The sequence below is a fragment of the Calonectris borealis genome, chromosome 1 (genome assembly GCF_964195595.1).
Source record: "Calonectris borealis chromosome 1, bCalBor7.hap1.2, whole genome shotgun sequence".
Classification (NCBI taxonomy): domain Eukaryota; kingdom Metazoa; phylum Chordata; class Aves; order Procellariiformes; family Procellariidae; genus Calonectris; species Calonectris borealis.
This window is the reverse complement of record NC_134312.1, coordinates 112,336,416-112,357,969: the sequence shown is the minus strand read 5'-3', so window position 1 is coordinate 112,357,969 and position 21,554 is coordinate 112,336,416. Positions and strand designations below refer to the sequence as shown.

General features: G+C 35.1%; 1 protein-coding gene across 1 annotated transcript in view; it reads right to left on the bottom strand.

The window, feature by feature from the left end:
- Positions 1–21,554, bottom strand: part of NCAM2 (neural cell adhesion molecule 2) — a 352,058-nt gene that overhangs the window by 32,711 nt on the left and 297,793 nt on the right. The window contains exons 13-15 of the mRNA XM_075170635.1: positions 16,553–16,672; positions 14,508–14,629; positions 6,154–6,334 (exon numbers count right to left, since the gene is read on the bottom strand). Of these exons, the coding sequence (XP_075026736.1) occupies positions 6,154–6,334; positions 14,508–14,629; positions 16,553–16,672 (423 nt within the window). The remainder of the gene's footprint in view (positions 1–6,153; positions 6,335–14,507; positions 14,630–16,552; positions 16,673–21,554) is intronic.

The following is a 21,554-nucleotide window of genomic DNA, read 5'->3' as shown; positions in this document are numbered from 1 at the left end:
CCTCAATCTCTGGGAAGGTGATGGAGCAACTAATCCTGGAAACTTTCCAGGCACGTGAAGAACTATTCCATCATAAGTACTCAGCATGGATTCACAAAGGCAAAAGTTGACCAACCTGGTAACCTTCTGTGATGAAATGACTGGCTTGGTAGATGAGGGGAGGGCTGTGGATATTGTCTACGTTGACTTCCATAAGGCTTTCAACACTGTCTCCCGTAAGATCCTCATAGAGAAGTTCTTGATATATGGGCTGGATAAGCAGACAGTGAAATGGAATTGAAAACTGGATGAATGGCTGGGCCCAGAGGGTGCTGATCAATGGTGTCCAATCTAGTTGGAGGCCAGTGACTAGCAGTGTACCCCAGGGGTCAATACTGGGTCCAATCCTGTTCAACATTGTCAATTATTTGGATGATGGGGCAGAGCGTACCCTCAGCAACTTTGCTGATGACACAAATCTCAGAGGATTGGCTGATACACTGGAGGGTCATGCTGCCATCCAGAGGGATCTTGACAGGCTGAAGAAATGGGCTGACAGGAACCTCATGAAGTTCAGGAATGGCAAGTGCAAAGTCCTGCCCCTGGGGAGAAACAACCCTAGTCACCAGTATATGGCTGGGGGCCACCCAGCTGGAGTGGGGGTCCTGGTAGACACTAAGTTGAACATGAGCCAGCAATGTGTTCTTGTGGCAAGGAAGGCTAAGTAATGACAGCAGAGGCCTTGGTTTTGCAAGCATGCTTGTATGTGAAACCCTGACCTTGAGGCTTGATTGTAATCAGGTAAAATCTAATTTCAAACAGATCTGAAATGACTTGAAATCTAAGGAAAATGCTTCAAAGGACGCAAGAACTATTCAGATCGGAAGTTATTCATAGTTATGGTAAGTCAACAAATATTCTATACTTTTGCGGTGGGGTACAGAACAAGAATGAAGAAGGCTGCTTTTTGGCTTTTCTTAGCTGATGCATGGTCAGGGTCAAGTCAACCCTTCTGGAGAAAAGGGAGGTTATGCCTCCCTTCAGAGCAAGGCAGACTCTGCCCCAGGGAGTCTCTTGCAGCCCATGGGTCAGGGTTGAAGGGATGTGAGAGACAAGGAGAGCACTTGCAGCAAGAGTGTCTGCTGTTTAATAGTAAGACATGACAGGAACAAAAACCTACCCCAGCTACCCAGATGGGATCATACAGAATTTATTTCTTCCCAAAAAATATCTGTGAATTGCTTGACTGAGAGCAAAATTAAAGAAAAGGACTCGCCCTGAGAGAAAATTGTGGGCATCAGGGAGACTTATTTCTATTTTTATGTACTTAGTAATTTTCAGTCTCTGGATTAAAGAGTTCATTATCCTAGCTTCTATTCTAATAAAACACTATCTGTATAGTTCAAAAGCCCTATTTTGTCTATGTAATATATCATAAAATGTACATACATACACAAATTCAAATACATATATATACACATACCTGTAGCACTGATAGGAGCTACTTTTATTTTTCATTCACTTTGACACCACTGGAGATCCTAAAGCTGCATTTTTGTAAAAAATACTGATAAAAGTAATGTTGGCATGAAAAGTATCATCTTTGCTGCTAGTGATGATGAGAGAAAATACCACGTATTAGATTGTCCCTCTTTGCCTATCACTATATGATTTCAAGCATTGGTGACAGACATGCATTGAAAAAAAGGTAAATGAGATGCACAAGGATTAAAACTTTTCCAGGGATGTTAACAAAAAAACATTCTGACAGTTCATGCAGTATTGGAAGTTAAAAAAACCCAAAACAACCAATATCGCAAAGTGAGAAAAATAGGTCTATGAGCTTCTTATTATCCCCGAATGCTTTTCTCATTTTCCCACTAGTGCGCCAAGTTATTAATTTGTAATGAAGAAGGAAAAACTTATGATAAAACACAACTTGCAGACATTTTTAATATATCTACTGGCCTTCCAGAGAAACAGCACTGACTGGGTAAAAGCCTTTGGAAGATGGCACCTGCATAGATCTTCTGCCACTAATGTCTGAAAATATATCTAACACTTGCAGAAAGTATCCACTTTTAACACCTTCCATTTCATCTTCTTTTAAGATTCATTTAATATAAAACTGTAGATGTGTTTTTAGGTTGCAATACTAATGGTTCAGAATGACAGCTGATTTGAACACTTTTGTACCAGCTGCACGGTGCAAAGACAGGATCTCTATCTCTGCCCTGCTGAGAAAGAGTAAATGGACCCATACAAATGGGCTGTAGTGTCGGCTCTGCAAGCTGATGGAGTTCGGCTGTTCCCGGTGACACCTAGTCAGAGGGTTTGTTATGGCTGCAGAGGTTAGTCTATGCTGTCCTAACACTGATAAAGAGCTAAGAACTAAGGCACACAGCTTCTTTGAGAATCCCCTTTTTTCTCAGAGGACTAGAAGAAGCTTAACACTATAGAGAAACCAGAACAAAATTTTCTAAAATATCACAAATCAGTACTTAAAATCTGATGAAGACTTCACTCAGAGGCACACACACCAATGTTAGAGTTGCACCTGCCTGCAAGTACTGCCAACTAACATCCCTAGTGAGATAATGGAATACATAAAATACTACATTTAAGACTATGCCACTCTTTCTTCAAAGCATGATTCTTAAATACATGCTCACACCCCTAAGTAAAAAGTGAAATACAAAGATGGAATTGCTGACTGCAAAAAATAACTCAAAAAAGTAGGAAGTAAAATTATATATACATAGATATAATATATAGTAATGCATGTATAAACATATACACATACACGAATATATTTATACATACATATATTTAAGGCAAAGTGTTTTAAGAAGTTGGTTTGCTGAGTATTTCTCAAAGTCAGTGCAAGGTTCCGTTGCTAAACCCTTCAGAAAACCAGGAAACTTTTATTAAAAGGATTACAAATTCTGAGGAACTAATCTCAAATTTGAGTGATTCAGTGAATGGAGACCATGTTATAGGCCTAGAAACAGAAATTACAAAATCAAATAGATCTATAGTTGGAGGCTGCTGAGGCCAACCATGTGAAAATTTAAAGGTATGTCTGTCTCATTTATACACCTCACTGATGCCAGACAGCAATTTGCAGCCTCGGGCTCCTTCCTAGACCTAAGACTGGTAATGGAAGATCATCATATTGTATTATTATAGAATTTGACAGTCAGCGAGGAGCTGGTACTTGCTCACACTGCAAGCAGAAGTTGTGGGCTCAGTGCCCACAGGAGTTGTGTATTCACGTAAGTAGAGTTTTGGCTTCCAGTCCCTGCCCTCAGGGTTTACTACTTCTGCCTTATGTGCAATGCCTCTCAAAAGCATAAGCAAGCTCCTTCTGCAGGAATCAGAACCAAAGTTTTATTTCTTGTGACAGCTCCCATTTCCCTGGTAAGCACCCATCGAAGGACAATAAATGGATCCTTGCTTCCATCTCTCTCCAGTTCTCTGATTAATTGCATTAGCTTGCACATGTTTTCACCAGAATAGTATGTTAGGTATAGTTAACCGTCATGATACTTAGGGGATCCCAAAATTCGCTTGGGATAAGTAATATCCATGAGATTGCATACATAGGATCTACAGATACCTTGGTTTTTAATTACATTTAGAGCAAGACAGAAACACTCAGTTCAGCTGAAGTGCCATAGATCTGGGCACATACAGATGAAAACCTTTAGGAGTCTTAGAAATTTTTTTAATAATTGCATGAATAATCAGGAAGGGAATCTCAGTCATCAGAAGCAGCTAAGTGAGCACAGGATAGATGATGCAGATTTCATTCAAAAGTCTGCCTAATTTCATTCTTGTTGCCTGTGTCCTTCTTTGGACCTAACTGTAGATGCCTAGCTGCAAATACCAAAGCCTCAAAGCAGACAAATACTACATGATCTGAGCTCACTAACCGATATCAGAAAGAATTATTCTGCTCAAAGTTAAGCATTTTATACACATTATCTATCAAGTTTTAAAAGAGTAGGTTCATACTTTTGCAACAATGTTTTATATATATATATATTATATTGCAATAATAATATTATGCCATTTCAAAACAAGATAACCGTACTGACTCATGCATGTGAACATTAAGGTTCCACTGATTTTAAATGTCTTTTGACATACTTTTAAAAATCGCCTACAGAATGTTCTTATGATGGAAATTTCACACTCTTTTCAGGCTTTGCAAAAACAGTTGTCAAGGAAACTAATTAGTTCCACAATCATAATTGCAATAATGATTCATATAAAGAAGACCTGATGTCAAATACTGTAACAGGCTTCTTACAAGTACTTAGAGGTTATGGGAGAGCGCTGAACGGAAAAAGGCCCTAAACATCTATAAAACTGTGTTCAGAGAAAAATGTTCTATCTATCTTCTGAAACTAAATTAACTACGTTGCTTTTTACTTGAATGTCTAGAGACCATCTACATTATCATTTATGCAGGCATATCATGTTTCTCTGAGTTACAGCAGCTGTGGCAATAATATGGAATACTTTAACTAATTATAACAGGTTAAAGTTAGATTGCATTGCAAAACAAGTAAGATTTGTGTTTCAAATATACAAAATTGAAAAATGGTTTATCCCTTCAATTTACCTAAATAAGGTTTTATTTATTTTTCTACTCAATAAATGTTTTTATTTCCTTGGGACAATAAGCTTTCCTACATTTCTTTTTCCTTTTTTTTTTTCGATCATGTAGTGAAATTTTATTTCTGAATGATGGCAATCACAAGGCACTATCTGTTTAAAATCAAGTACACAGGGCCTATTGAGGTCCTGAATTTCAATCAAGATGCAAATCAACACTCACTACTGCAATCCAATTGCATAAACTAAATATTTGTACTAGACCTGGATTTGAACCTACTAATGAATTACAAAAGCCTATTCCTTTCTATAAATACAAGTAACAACGCTTCTGATATCAACAAGTTGCTACGGAATATTAAAAAATATAGCAGAGATCTTGAGATAACTTCCCTGAAAATAGGTTTGAAGAAAACTTGCAATAGACAGAAAAAAAATTAGTCAGTTATTTCAAACTTTTCCAATGACACAGTAGTCTATGACTCATTCAAACTTATTGACACTTTACTAAGATCAATGCGAGTCAGATGCTCAGATTGAAACACAGGTATTGATATGGTTTACATTTTAATATATTGGCTATTATATTTTTTTGGCAAGATTTTAATTTGATTCTAATATTCTAATAGTTTAATATATGGCATACAGAATACACTATGTTAGAGGATTTAGCACCTGATTTTAAAATGGTAATGATGACACTTATCTAATTTGGAATTTATTATTAAAGATAACAGCTCATGATTTAGATAAAAAGTTTGAAATCTCTTCCTCATAACTTTTGCTTTATAAAAATTAAAATTACCCATAATGTATCAGAAATTACCATCCTATTTCAGGTCTATTCTGAATGAAATAATCTTGCATTGTTGCACCAAAATGTAACTTTATGTTGGGAAGCATTAAAACTTGATAAATAAGCTACTGAAACCCACTCACTCTTAAATACTATGCAGTTTTCCTTTAAAAAAATCCAAACCTTTCGATCTACACACTTAAAAATATGAACAACATTTCTATAGATTTCAAAGCTTGTAAATAGGCCTAGTAGAAGGCTGTATGCTCACCATGTTAGGATGAATCAGTAAGACGGTATCTAAACAAGGCTATTTGAAGTCTTAACCTCATCAGACACTAAAATAAATACTTTTATTACACGTGTATCTTGAAGCACATGTAGAGATTTTTTGAGCTGGACTGAAATCAAGAATTCTAACAACCAAGTTGCTTACAACAGACAGGCAGTACAAGGCAACTTAAAAATGTATAGCAAGTGTATCTTAAATACTATATTTCTTGTTAACTGTCAACATCTGGGTTGAAGATTCAATATTTGTTCTGTACTTACAAATGACCTTATTACTAAGAGAAAAGTAGGAAACAGGGTCCCATTTAAGGGTTTTGAATCGAGTCTTTGCTGATAATAGAGTATGGGGTCTCAGGCTTTGTCAGTTAAAGACGACTTCAGTTACATTATGTTCAACTACACACATTAGTGTATTATGAGTAGCAAAAAAATTATAGAGAGAAAACACTGTAAAATCAACTTACCTGTAATAATGTTGGGCTTTGGTGGCATGCTGAATTCATACAATGTTGGTTCAGAATAACCCAGTCTGTTGGCAGCTGTTATTTGTACTTCGTAACCCATGGTCCATTGAAGATGCTCTAAGATGATGTGGTCTCTACTACCCTGCACTTTTTTCTCTAGCCACTGGTCTTCCTTATCTTTCTGTAAAGATGCAAATATTAGTTTAAATTCTCAAAACCTCTTGTATTATTTGTCTAAACTATGCACATGTCTACATGATGCACTAACAATATAAACATTCAACTAATCTAATTTTAGAGTTCTGAGTACTCGGGCTTTTTGTAATTTTGACCACTCCTAATCACGTTTCCACAATGCAGATTTAGGGATTCAGTAGGCAATCAGTTTTAACCTTTTGGCTTCAATTTATACTTTGCTTGGGGAATAGCAGGATAATTATTTGCAAATGCTGCTAAGAATTTCTGTAAAATGTTTATTTTAAATAGATGTTTCAATTACATTTTGATCAATGTTCTTTAAAAGAAACTTGCTATTAAACCCAAACTTGAATTGTTCATGAACGCAAGCTGTGCTTGTATCATACATCAGTGATATAATGAAAACATACACTAACTGTAGCAATATGTGGTACTATAGTAACATTTTGCAAACCAGGTTGTATGCAACAATATAAACACCATTGAGAAAGTATGCAGTCCTATGTCTACACTGGTGAGAGGATATATGTAAATCATTAAGATGGTGTTCTAGAGGAAAAAAGGGTTCTCATAATTTAGATAATTATCTAAGACACCTATACAAAGGGAAAAAATGAGGACTTCAGTTGCAATCTTAATTCTGGCATTTAATGAATTTGGAGCGCTTACCTTTGCAATCGCTCCTTTTAGTGCATAATATATTTAATTATTCTCTATACAAATGAGAACTATTTTAATAACTAATAGGTAAAAGGATAAAACAGTATATACTGCCAAACACAAAAGCCATCTTGTTCAAAGGAGTACCAGTAACAGTCAGTAAGAATCCATGCAGTCCTATTCTTACTAAACACTGAGGTACAATACAGTGGCAAAATTATGGCTGAGAGCCAAATCCTGGCCGTCCAACCCATACAGCAACACAGACCTAATCAGTGGATACAATCTTTCTGGGAAAAAAAAAAAACGTCAAATAAAGGGAAGTATAATGTTTTGCTGCAGACTACTATACTTCCCAGCTCTTTGTTGAAGCATCTTGCTCTTGACTAATACAGGTGACAAAGAAAATAGCATCTAAATTAGACAGTTCAGAGCCCAGTCATGCTCCTTATGCCTGTGTTGATTTTTTTTTTTGTCCCCAGCCTTCAGAAAATAGTGTGACACACTAAACTCCCTTATGTGCACTGCTGCAATAACTTATTCGCTATCAGCTCTGAGTGTGATGGGTTTTCCGTACTGACTTCACCTTTTCTTAAACTCTTTCTTGCTTCTTCTGCACTGGCATTGGTACTGACACATGATAGTCCTGGGAATGAGTAAAATACAGTAAAACATCATTTCAGGAACATTTGCAGCAAGGTGAAAGTGCCTACTTGGTGCAGCAGTAGACCAATGAAAAACATCAGAATGATAGTCACATTACAAATCATGAAAAAAAATAGATACACTGGAGTAAAAATAGTTTACTCATCATACAGTGAAACTGGTATTTTCTGTCAAGGATATTTTCCCATATCCTTGTGGATAATTTCTGTTGCAATCATCTCACATGCCATTGAGTGAATCCACCTATATTTACATTTCACTGAGTGAATCCACTTATATTATCACTATATCAAACTACTTTTACAAAATATATATTTATATAGCACTGCCAAAAAAAAAAGGAATCAATACAGATTGCAATATGCATATGCAAATACTCTTTGGTAATATTAGGAATAGCAGTGTCACGTAGCACCATATTTTAATGGCTGTTTAAACTGGTGAGGTTTGGGAGGAGTTAGGAAAAAAAAACCACCACACCTAGATTCCAAAGAATATCAACATGAGAGAAATCAGAAGATCCATATGTGATATTGGTGTGTGCACATACAACCATGTGAATATACTGGGGAATTCCAAAGAGGTTCAGAATCACAGAAGGAGAAAAAATATATTGACTGGGAAAATAAAGATTCAGGCTAATATGGTTCCTGCAGGAGGAAAAGACAGCGCTGCAAACAGATATATGACTATATTCTGAAAACAAACTGTAGAATTATATGTGATGAATAGAATGAGCTTCAGATTTGGAAGGAAAACTATACAGATTTCTGTATGAGGCTGTTCTTCTGTAGACATAAGAATAAGTGAAAAGGCAGTTGTTCCACAGTTTGGTCAGGTGAAGAATAATGAAAGAGCTGAAATGTAACAGGATACCTGCATGCTATGCCAGAGAAGCGACACTGTAAGTTTAGTTGAAAGTGAAGCCAACTGGGTGGGATTGAGACAAATGAAACAAAACCCAAGCCCTGAGCTCAAAGACAACAAAACATTTTACAAAGATTGACAAACACAAGCTAGGAGGAAGAATAAAGAAAGTATCTGGAAAGCAAGTTGTCTTCTTCTAAAGATAAACAGATGAAGCCTTCCAGAATACAATCTGCTTTTGGCATCTTAAAGAAAAAAAGAAAAGAACCACAATGTCCTTCATTATAGCTGTTATTTCACATGTATTTTTTTCAAGTATTTTTTACTAAATAGAGTTCAGTCATGTGTCCAGATTTATTTTACTATTAGTGTAGAAATGGAAAGAGAGGGACAAGAACACAAGAGTCTGCCAGTTAAATCTTGCTACAAATCTCCCTGTTTATGCTAAGACCCTTTCATTGGTAGCTTAAGAAGCAGAAAACAGAACTACAAAAGAACACTTCATACCTTATTAGGCTGTTCTATTATTAATATAGCTTAAAATTTATAGAAAGCTCTACATATGCACAGTGTTCTACAACAAAGGAAAGAAACTTCTAAATCACAGACTACAGTCTCATTTGAGGGGTGAGTTAATATAAATGTCTTCAATAATCATTTGCTACTAGCAGTTGTATCATTAATATCGACCAACAAATGCACATTTTCAGAAACTGCAATCAGATCTGCAGCCTCAGAGATTAAACTGTTCCTTTATTTGCATTTCGTTTTGCTTCATATAATGCAGAAATATTCCTTTACAGAAGGTGACTGATGCTGTGAGAATAACCAATGACTGGCAATTTCTGGGGATCTTACTGCCCACTTCCATTACTCTTAAGGCTTAGATTCACACTGTCCTCTTCCCAGTATAAGTCTTTGGTTGAAACAAACCTGTCACAATGCCACAGACTAATGACACTAAAAAAAACCAAACCAAACCAAAACAAATATTTCTTAATTGTGTGTATATTGGCTTTCAATATAAGCATCAGCCAAATTTATCTCAGAAGTGTCTAAGAACTAGATTTGTAAGACAGCTGTAAGTAACCTAAACACCTAAATACCCTGACAAAAAAAGAGCAAACAAAGCAGTGTGAAACTCCAGTCTACCATGACTTGGCTGCTTCTCGAAACTGAGGGCACATCTGACACCAGTGGAAGTAAAGCCAGTCCACTGTTTAGGCAGCTAACTATTTACTAGTCTAGAAAATAACATCTCTCTCTTTAATGGTCATTTTACATTGTACCCAAGATCACATTGTCTGGGAAGTCATAAAAAGTGAGGAAAAGTGATTAACCCCCTTCAACCCTTTCCCTTATTCTCCATCCTCCCTAAATTGTTGCACTGAAAGTTCCACTCAAACAGACTTGTTATTATGGTGGTCCTTGTGATAAAAAAAGGGTACAACATACCACACTATCTTGAAAGCTGGCAGGAAAAAATATCAAGAAATCCTCATGGAAGACAATCTGATGATTTAAAGCAGTGACTTCACAAGAATTCATTACATTAGGATGGTGTTTTGTAGGTCTGGGTAACACAGGACAAATACTGAACAAAGCACAAAATGGCTTATAACATACATAGTGTTAAAATGCACAGAAAGTCCAAGGATCTGGTAGGTAAAGTGGAACTTAGAGATGCAAAAACATTTAACTGTTTTATGGTAGGTATCTCAGAGTGGGAGTAAATGAGAAATTATGGTTTTTTAATGATTTGTACTTACAGAAGTTTGTTCTAGAACCTATCATAAAGCAACAAAATTAACACAATCCTCCATCAACATAGTCAAACAATAGTGAAGCACATAATCTATCAATCAAACACTTGTCACTGCCAAAATTCAGGGCATTAATAGTGACACTGTCACAGGTCAACATGGTGAACAACTTTTAGGCCTGCAAAAACTAGTTGCTCCTCTAACATTTCCTCCAATCATTATGGATGTAAAAGGAAAAAATAAATTAAATGCTGTTATTGTTTTTAAAAATAGGATTTTAATCAACTTTTCTTGCTTCTACTTAAAAGCTTATAACCATAAAAGATAGATATTTTTATTATTTCATTCTAATTCCAAATTTTTACTGAAACTTGGCATGCCAGGGAAAAACAAAAACAACCTCCTCCCCCTTTTTTTCCCCTAGCTTACTGTTGGCATTCTGTGACCTGAAAGTATAGAAACAGAATTCCCTTCTCCAATCACTAAGAAGCCTATTTGAATACTTGCTTTTTAAGCATTATGAAGTAATTCAGGATATGGTACCAAAATCATATCTGAAGGCTGGGAGCAAATCTCTTCAAGATAATAGACTGATACGTATTTGCAGGGAACAGTGGGCAACATTATGCACCAAGCACCAATTCACAGTTGCAACATGTACAGCTACAGCATATCCATCACGGTCAAAACGCACTTGAGCAGTAAGCACAAATTTTTGCTTGTGACTATGTGAGTCATGCATAAGTGATCATTCCTGCATGGTGATCACACATCGTTTGCGTGCTGTTTCTGGTGCTAACCTTAACCTGTGTAATACCTTCTAAAGGCTGCTTTGTAGCCTGCCTTTCTCTTGGTCTGTGCCTGGTCACCCACCTGCCCTGAGCTGCTGTGGCAGTCTCTCCCCTGTGTCCCAAGTGCTCCTTGCTCCTGGCCTTCCTTATCGCCTCACCTTCCCCTTAGTCTGTACAATCTCTTCAATCCTCTAGCTTTTATTTTATTACTTGGTAAATAACACGGCAGATAATAGCCATTTACAAATTCAATACACATTTGCCCAGTAGTTTGCATGCATGAAGCTTAACATCCATTGCCCCAACCAACATTAATAGCACCATAAGCAGGAACAAAGGGGAGCTCTTCCTGGCTGGCTACTGGGGAGCAGTTTTCCCTTCTCTTTCTCTCTCTCCTCCTATTCTTTCCTAAGGTATCTTTGAAGTCAAGGTATGCCATCAGCTTCAGACTCCATCAGTGAAGCTTTGTAAGACTGTCTTGACTTTGTGCAACCGCAGGAATCAATTTGAGGCTGTTACTCATAAAAATTGCATAGTACGTACTCCTCTGGAATACAGAACAAAATATGAAGCTTCTTATTATCTGATTATAGTCAGTAAGTCCTGCCCATAATATGAATAAACTGATGTTAGGAAAGCAATATTTGACAGACTGAAACACGTGATTTGCAGGAAAAAAAAAAAACTTACTCATTGCCCTAAACCAGGCTATAATATTGCTAGAATACCTTAAAGGCTGTCCTTTTCCCAGTTTAAAAAAAAAAAGAAAAATATATAAAACTTAAATATGAGGGAACTGACTCTTAATAAGACATAAGCTGTTATGAAACACAAAGAAGCAAAAGCCACCGCTGTATAGCTTGTTATCTAATATGCTCTTTAAACATGCAAGCAAATACATTGGTCCAGGTGCTAATAATGAGGCTGGCAACAGTTATAGGAAAGCTAATTAAATACGACCAATGGGGAAGATAGAAGAGAAGCAGTCAACAGATAATTAAGAACTTTAAATAGCATCCATTCATTCTGATTAAAACACCAAAAAATTATTGTGCTTTTTTGTTGTAGGAAGGCCTTTAATTTAGTCAAATTGCTTTTTCAATTGGAAGCTTAAGGAGATATGGATTTGAGGTCCAAATAAAAGCTATCTTCTTCTGTAACCTATTAAGTTTCCAGTTACTGCTTAAACTGTACATTTATCTTTCAACAATACACATGAAAAGTGATCTTTTATACTATAATATTGTACCTTAGTCAAAACACTAGATCAAAATCAAGTTTCCAAAAATATTCAGGATATATCCAAAATCATTTAGCTTGCTTAAATCACAGAAACAGATTAAATTCCATATACTGCATGCCTATATTATATCCAAATGGTTTATTTTTTTTTCTTCTCAATTATATTTACAGGCATTGTTACCTAACTAGGAAACTCTATCCCACAAAACTGCATTGTATCTTGTATTGCATATTTTACTACCCTCTCTCTTCTTTACAATTACTTTTCTTTTATGCCAACTATACTCACTGGACTGAAAGTAATTTAAGAAGGTCAATTAAGATTTAGGGATCAGTGGTATCAGAATAACTGCTGGTTATTTCCTCAGGCTGCTCTTAAAAGCTCTACCAAATTTTTTCTCAATTGATTTGGAGCTACCGATCTTCTTTGGTTATACTCAGCTTAAGAAAATCATTTTACATGCCAGGTTTAGCACTTGGATAATCCCAAAATCAAAAAGTTACATTACAGGAAACATCAGGAAATGTGACAAAAACTATTACAAAATAAGTAATTGGCTTTTCCTTTTTGAGAAGACTTAAACAGGTTATGCATTTAATTTCTCAAAGCTTATTTCTGTTAAATACAGTCCTCACTACTTTCTGTTTAACAGCTCTAAATATCTGATGTTACATTCCCAATCTCTTTTAGAGTGTTGAAATGGACAGGTAAATCTGCTATTGCACTCTGGTAAAATGTCTTTTTACTGGGTCTAGTCAGATAAAAGTAGTATAATCTTCCTAAAAGAACACAAAGAATTTATTAGAAAATGCACACTTTTGAATTAAAATCACTGCTTTTGCCAACTGTACAGTTACTTCTTCAACCCAATCATTTCTAAACATAGTATATTAGGAAAGAAAGGATATTTTAGCTACTTTAATAATACCCTCCCCCCCATTTTTTTCATAGAAAGAGAAATTACATATTGCAGAAAAGCCTGTTTTCTAAACTTGCCAGATCTGTTGAGAACACCAGATCAGACACAAGACCAATAAACTCTGCACGATGGCTGTTAAAGAACTGATATGTACACCGAAACTCATGAAAGTCCTAACAATTTGTCAATTATTTGGCTTTTTTAAGCTGACCCTTTGAATCTTGGAAGATAGAAAATATGAAACATGATCAGATAATTAATCTCATTTAAAATTAATATGGAGCATTGGAATATAGCTTTCTATCTCTAGGATGGTATCTATCAATACAGATCTATCAATACAGATGCATTTGTAACAGGTTAGTAATTTGCTGTTCAAACAACCCTTAATTATGTAACTTTAATGTCTGCTAATTTACTGCACTTTTGAGAGCTAAACACGAATGTTCCTCATTTACCATGTAACAAAACAGAGAATATGGTTTTCCTGTTAGAATGAACTTTCAGTTATACATTTAGAAAGAGCAGGGTGCTTTTCTTTCTTTCTTTTTTTTTTTTTATAATCTGGCATTAGCAACTGTCCTGGTTTTGGCTGGGATAGAGTTAAATTTCTCCCTAGTGCTGTGTTTTGGATTCAGTATGAGAAGAATGTTGATAACACACTGATGTTTTCAGTTGTTGCTAAGTGCCCTCCTAGTCCAAGGACAGCTCCCACGCTCTGCCAGATGTACAAGATGGGAGGGAACATAGCCGGGACAGCCAGCGCAGCTGGCCAATGGGGTATTCCATACCATATGACGTCATGCTCAGTATATGAATGGTAGGCGTGATCCAGGAAGTACCGATCGCTACTTGGTTAATCGGTCAGCGCGGGTGGTGAGCAATTGCATTGTGCATCACTCATTTTGTATATTCTATCATTATTATTATTTTCCCTTTTCTGTTCTATTAAACTGTCTTTACCTCAAGCCACGAGTTTTTCTCACTCTTACCCTTCCAATTCTCTCCCCGTCCCACTGGGGAGGACGGAGACTGAGCAAGCGGCTGCGTGGTATTTGGCTGCCTGCCAGGTTAAACCACAACAGCAATCTAGTCACAAGAAAAAACATACTATACTATATCTTTTTTTCTTTTTGTAGTATGCAAACAATTTTTTTACATTTCAAATTGTATCAACAGTCTTCTCTACATTAAAAGCAGCCATTACTAAGCAAAACCTACGTATTTTGATTAACTGAAATACTTACACTTCTGTATTTGACAATATATTCCAAAATGGGGGCACCTCCATCATCTTGTTTAGTTATGCTAAGTTTAAAACTCTTGCCACTTCCTGGTTGTCCATGAATTGAAGGGGGGCTTGGCTCCCCTAAACAGGGGAAAAAACAGTAGACAATAACAATTCAGCAATAAGATAAGTCTTAAATTATAGCTGGGAGCTTGTTCACAAGATTATTAGTCAAAATCTTTAAAATCAACATGATCCTTCCAAGCACTGCAGAACATCCTTAATAAGTGTGTTAAATATTTTACTTAAAGTATGTTCTAATGTAGATGAATTATCTCACACAAGGAAACAAAATTACGTCAAGTATGAAAGAAGCATTTGTTTCTTTGAGACTTTCTGACTTTTGACACTTTCAAATGTAATTTACTTCAGAAATTATTTAGCCATCAATTCAGCAAGGCTGGTGAGCTCCTAGTCACACTGAAGTTTGAGTAACACTATCTTACAGGAAAGCAACCTTAATATCAAGCATGAGCTTTAGTCCCACGTGCAAGATCTAAATTGTAACACAGATACTAGCTAACTTAACTCTTCGATAAATGTGCCAAGGCAAAATTAGATACTTTTAGAGTAGTCTATATTAAGAATAAATATAAAGAATAAGATTTCCAAAAGCAAAAACAATTTTCTCTGTAATGAAAGGATAAAAATAATCTTAAATGTACATTTGAAGGGTTAATAGTCAGCTTAAGCCACTTTACTAATGAAAATTCACAAACTAATTATCATTTCTATACATAACGCCTATTATAAAGTTTTAGGTCAGATCCTAAATGAACATGTGTTGTTATACTGAAGTGTCTTATCCTCAAAATATCTGTAAATTTGCATTCACCCAGAGAGACACAGTTCCTTTAGAAATATTTGTAATATTTGTGTTTATCCCTTGTCATAGTAAAGATAAATTGACTTAGATCTCAACATAGAATTTATCTAGATTTTTATCAGATAACATATATATAATTTCTATCAGTTTCTATCACTTTTGTATCAGGTATGATGTTCCATATGAATAATAGCAAATTATTCTCTCTGTCATTCAATCTATTTAGAATATGCATATGCTTTATTCAAAAAGAAATTTGAAAGCTGTCAAGTTACCGGTTTCGAACAGAAGAAATGTACCAATAAGAACAAAATATAGTAACACGGAAATATTTTGTGTTCTTTGTAGTCGTGTGACTTTTATTGTTCATTCCATTAGGGCCAGTATTCTTAACTATATTGAGTAACGCCCTCCTCAGAAAACAGTTCATTTGCAACAGATTTATGAGAGATTAGTCTAGGATTGGTTGCTGATATATTTTGGTATATCTGTATGAGTACTATACAGTGCCATCTGGTAGTTCCTTTATTTTTCTTCTCCCTTTGTTTTTAATTTATTTATTATTGTTTCTATTTAAAATTAATTTGAGAAAAACATTTTTCATTAGGTCTTAATATTTAAATCTGAATTTCTTACGTATAAAATTTACTACAAATATAGAATTCACTTTGTATCATTTATCATTTGCATGTAATCATAGTTAAAACAATTTATTCTCATCATTTTTCCATAGCTTAGGAGTTCTGTTTGAGGCTTGATAATTGCAAAACTGTTGGCAGCATAGTTTGCTGAAGAAATGTCTCTGGAAAGGGCCAATTCTTTTCTCACAGATGTCTATAATACCTTGGGTGTAAATGAAGAAAAAGTCCTTAATCTAATCTCTTTCATGGTTTGTGGTCTTGAATATTAAACAAAGATTTGTCTAAGTCTCAAAGATATAGATAATGGAAGAAATTATCCAATTTAAGTTCATTCATACTACTTGGTGGAAGGAATAAGAGGAACAAAATATGATTTCTGAGAAACAATGTAAAGACTGATTTATACACTGAGAAGTAGTGTATAAATATAAAACACATTATCCACAGTGAATCATACTTGAAATTATTAGTTAATCTGGAGATAACATATTCTAATAATCTTTTACATTTTCATTTAATAGCACAGGTATTACTCACGGACAGGTAAGGTCTGAAAGATCTCGATTTTGCTATAGTCTCCTTGCCCTTTTCCATTTACAGCAGCTACTTTGATTTCATATGTTGTATTTGGTTCCAAATTGCTGAGAACAACCATTGCTAAAGGAAAGGGGAGAAAAAATATGGGAACAAAATTTGATAAAGCAATAAATTTTAAAAAGAGTCAACAAATTTCATAATTTCTTTGCTTCACTTGCAACTCTTGGAGTCCTGTTTTCTAATAGTCCTGTGGTTCCAAACTTAGCTTTCTTGTTGAGTGCTAATAGTCCTTTTTTTCACATCTGCATAAAATCATTGTTGTGACTGAGCAATTTATGCTTCTGAAAGAATTTAATGTCAGTGTTACAGAAACCATAGGCAACAATTAAGGACCTTGATGGGGATTGATATTTTATGTTCAGATTGTGAGCACAGGAGACATGAATCTGGCAAAAAATTATGGAAGTTTCCTTTCTCCTAGCTGTCAATGGGCATTTGATGCACATTCAAGCCACCTTTATACAGTTCATAACTTGCCATTTTTCCTTCATGGAGAGCAGTATCAACCATCCTTGGTCTACACTCCTGGATGTGTCTACGTGCACATTAGTGGTGAATTACTGGTGCTATGCTCTGCCAGTTCAATCATGTATTGAAGACCTAAAATGACAGGTGGCTATGATGATCAAAGGAAGAGTTCTGAGTTATCTACTAAGGACCTGAAAGTGAATTAGGCGTGTTTGTACATATTTAAGAGGAGGTGTATGGAAATGTATATTAAGTTACTACAAAAAAAAGTGATTTGGGAAGCAAACGGGTTTGAACTTAGGACATGCTTTCAGAAATCAAGACTGAATCGCTGGCAGCACTCTTTCACACAGCCTGAACCTATCTCTAGGATTCTGCCTGGAGGTGCCATCAGAAGCAGAAAACGGGGAAAAAATTCCCCCAAATAATATTTTACAGCACTAAGAATATTGTTGCTCCAATGTACAGCAACAAATCTAGAAACAAAATCGAGAAAAAGAATGTTGGATTCCAAGATCCTTTATGGGAATGCAATATTACATATTACCATAGTACTGTATATTACTAATATCAGTGTTGAATATGCACCTGGAAACTTCGATCCCCACAGAGTTCTTGGACGATCACCCCGCCTTCACAAGAAAACTTCCTTTTTTTGTCTCTAGAGCAATTGCTTGCTTGCTGTTTGCCAGCTCTGTGATGAGCTCTCCAGATGTCAGATTCATACTGGGGGATGGACATAAATTGGATGGACTTTACTTGAAGCACATTAGTATTTTTCTTGCCCAGAAAAGCAGGGGCTGTATTATCTTACAAGAGGATATAGAATTGTAATGTCTTGAGAAAGAGCCAGTAGTCTCTTTCTCAGTCTCTAGGGAGCCTAGTTTTTTTCATTACAGAGGAGTATGCTTTAGGCTTGCTTTTCAAGTTCTATATTTAATGAAAGTATAATTATTTGTCAGTACTCTGTTGTTATTTTGAGTCCCAATTTATTAGAATTTCTATTTCTTTAGTTTCTGCAGGAGATAGACAGAGGTCCCATTACACGTGGAGCTAAAGGAATTTAATGAATTTTGGAAAAATAGTAACTTTTACATTTCACACTCTATTATGAGCACTTTGCTTAAATTTGCCATTGAAACATGATAACTGCTTTCTTGTAAACAAAACAGTAGAATTGTATGTCTTCCAGCACATTTTAGCTTTATCATTTTCATGAGATTTAACAATATCAAACTATAAAGTATAACCATGTCATGAAAAAATAAAGTACCATCATGAGAATAAGAATAGAATTTGGAGAAGAGAAGGATTATGATATTAACATTCAGTTACAGTAAGATGAAATTTAAAACCTAAACCACGCAGTAGCAGTGTTTGACTTGCCTTTCAGCCATGATTACTTTCCAAGGCTGAATAATTTCACTGAAAATAAACCTTAGGGCATACTAAAAATTAGTGTTATTGTAAATGTTTTTAAAATTTAAACAACATAAAAGCATGACTATGAATCTACACTTAATAAAAGGCGAATGTGTTAACTACATAAAACCTAAGGATCTAATTCTATAAACACTTGAGTGACTCCTGGGGCCTATCTAAATGAATAAAATGATTTGTATAGGCAGTATCTAAAGAATCAGTCTCTATTTTAGAATTCCCTGCACAGCACTATGTGTCTAGATGCAATGACTTTTAAAATATGTTTATGGAATTAACCCAACTAAATCCGATGGCATAATCTGTCCTGAAAAACTGGAACCACTTGGTATCAGTGATGTTATGATGTGACTATATTTTATACATAGGAAAAGAAATTATAACTATGTCCTCCTGGAAAACAAAGAACCATTATTGATCAGAATACTTTAAATACTCCAGTTGTAAAATAATATTTAGAATAATTAAGTAAGATTAAGGAACTATCTCACAGTATGTAACAAAAGTGCAGGGCTTAAAAGTAATCTAAGAGTAGTGAAAGCTTTCACTGCTTGCTTAGTGTTTTACATTTTTGAAATATGTTGAGAATAGAAGAAAATACTTAATAAACTAGTTTTTTTGTTGTTGTTGTTGTTGTTGTTTTTTAAGATATGTATATGTCATTTAAGTATAAAATCAGCTTATTCATCTTTCCATACACAAACAAAACTCTTCTTACAGGAGTCCATAGCTCACAGCCCTGGCCACAATGGTATTTTGATTACAGTTTTCAATGATCACTGAAGTAATTAGCTGTAAAATTTCAAATAATATTCTCACAGAAACATAGGAGTTTCACTTTCAGTATATGAATGTGAAAAAATTGGTCCACTGCATATTGTATGCGTGAATTATGCCATTGGCATATTCATTGGATATATCAAGTCCCAAATATACTGAAAGTGAAATTCCTTTATTTCTTTCAGAATATGATTTGAAATTTTTCAGTCTTTTTCTACCTGTCCTATCTATCTGCTTCTGGTTTTATATTGTCTTCCTAATCATAGTATCTGCATGATTTATCTGAAGTATTCAATTTTGTAGACTAATTGATTTTGCTGGGATTATTCACATAGTGACTGGTTACATTGAGGAGCAGACTTCGAAGAACTACTCCAAAGAGAAGAAACCAGAAGATTCTCTTGTGAACTCTGCGGGTATTGCTGGGCTCAATTAACATGATGCACAACATCTCAGACCTTAGTGTTTTCCATGTATAAGAAGATAGACAGGGAGGCTGCAAGTCACATGGTACCCTTGGAGGAGATTATGACACGAGAAGTTACCAGTTATTTTGGTTTTGTTTTAATATACTCCATAGAGAGTTTAAAACAAAATTGTAAATACTTTTTTGACAGGGTATGCAAGGAACTTTTTTTTTTTTTTTTTGTAGACCAGAATTTAAAAAGAAACACAACAACCAAAAAGAACTAAGCCTTACTGAATAGCAAAATTCAGTTCAACCGATTCTGTGGCAAGAATCCTAAAGTTTAAGCAACATTAAAAATAAAGTCCTTATTTTTTATTATACAGATTCTTCTAATTTCCAAGCAAAACTAAAACATTAAAGGATGAACACAGTACAGAAAAAAAAAACACCAAAAAATTTCCATTAGATAGATAGATAGACAAAAATTCAGAACTCCATGTTATTTCAAATACAGAGCGTAATCATTTCAGCTAGAAGAGCTTACTTTATTATTGTACAGTTTTAACTGCTATCAAGATGAACCATAGGAAAACAACATCTGACACAAGATTTGCTGTGAAATAAATCATACCATAAATCCCAGTCAGTAAAAACAAAACAAAAATCCCCAGCTGCTTTTCTGGTCCAGGGGTAGGTTGTTTATATTACCTTATTACAGTAGAATGAGAGGGGAAATGTCTGGCATATTAAATCGTCTTTTCACCAAAGTAAATCTACCTCAGAAATCTTTTAAAGACTGTGATATATTATATAAATCATCACCAAAGCAAGGAAGGTTAGGGGAACTAATAGTATGGTTACACTACATTAATCCCAAAGTAGATCTTATATGAGGTTAATTAACAGAAATACCACATCAATACATTGTTCTCATTGGAGAGCTATCTGTTGCATAGAACAATGTTCTTTCTGTTCCAAATTCAATCCCCTGAGGATGTGAGATCTAACTAAAGTAGGATATAAATTTATTTTGAAACAAAGTAGCTGAGATATAGCATTGCTGAAATATCATTATCACTCATATATACTTCAGATAGTAGCAGCAGTGTGAAACTTCTGCATTGCAAATTTTAGGATGGTGGGTTTTTTCCTATTTCTTTCCCTCTAGTCTGAATCTCTATTACTATGCAGACTGAATGCAGATCAAATACAGTGCAGGTTAATAAGTGGAGTGTTTTGATTTAGCAGCATTTTGCTGCACCTTTTACTCATTATTTTACAACTCTCAGGAAAAACTGAATCTCTTGAATTTCTCTGGAAATACTTGAATCTCTTTCAGAGGAAAAAATGAACAGCATTTTTATGAAGCTTAAACAGGTTTCTCTTTATGATGATGTGATGATGACTCATGTTCTTTTAAGGACAGAAGAAAAAGGCTCGGGAAGAGAGCAGTGAGGAACCTATGGTAGTAGGATATGTGAAGAGAACAGTGAGGAACCTATGGTAGTATAGCATTAAGTTTCTGCAAAAATGTCTCAGACTTTTGTAGATGTCACGCAATCTGAAGAACTTCTCCCAAAACCTCTGTCCATCTGGGATGAGCAACACGGTTTTGTTTAATCGATGTGTTAGTACAATAGGAGGAAGAGTATAAAAACTCTTTTTCTAGCTGAGCCTCACAGAGTTAGCTCACAGAAATGTTGACAAAATGAAGTTAGAAATTTCCACGGGGGAGAAATACAGGAAAAAAATAAAAAAGGATTTTGCTGCACAATAGGCAAAATGTTTATTCATATGCAGAAACAGTCACGCTGTCTCAGTTCCATCTGTCTGCCTTGCCTAAAT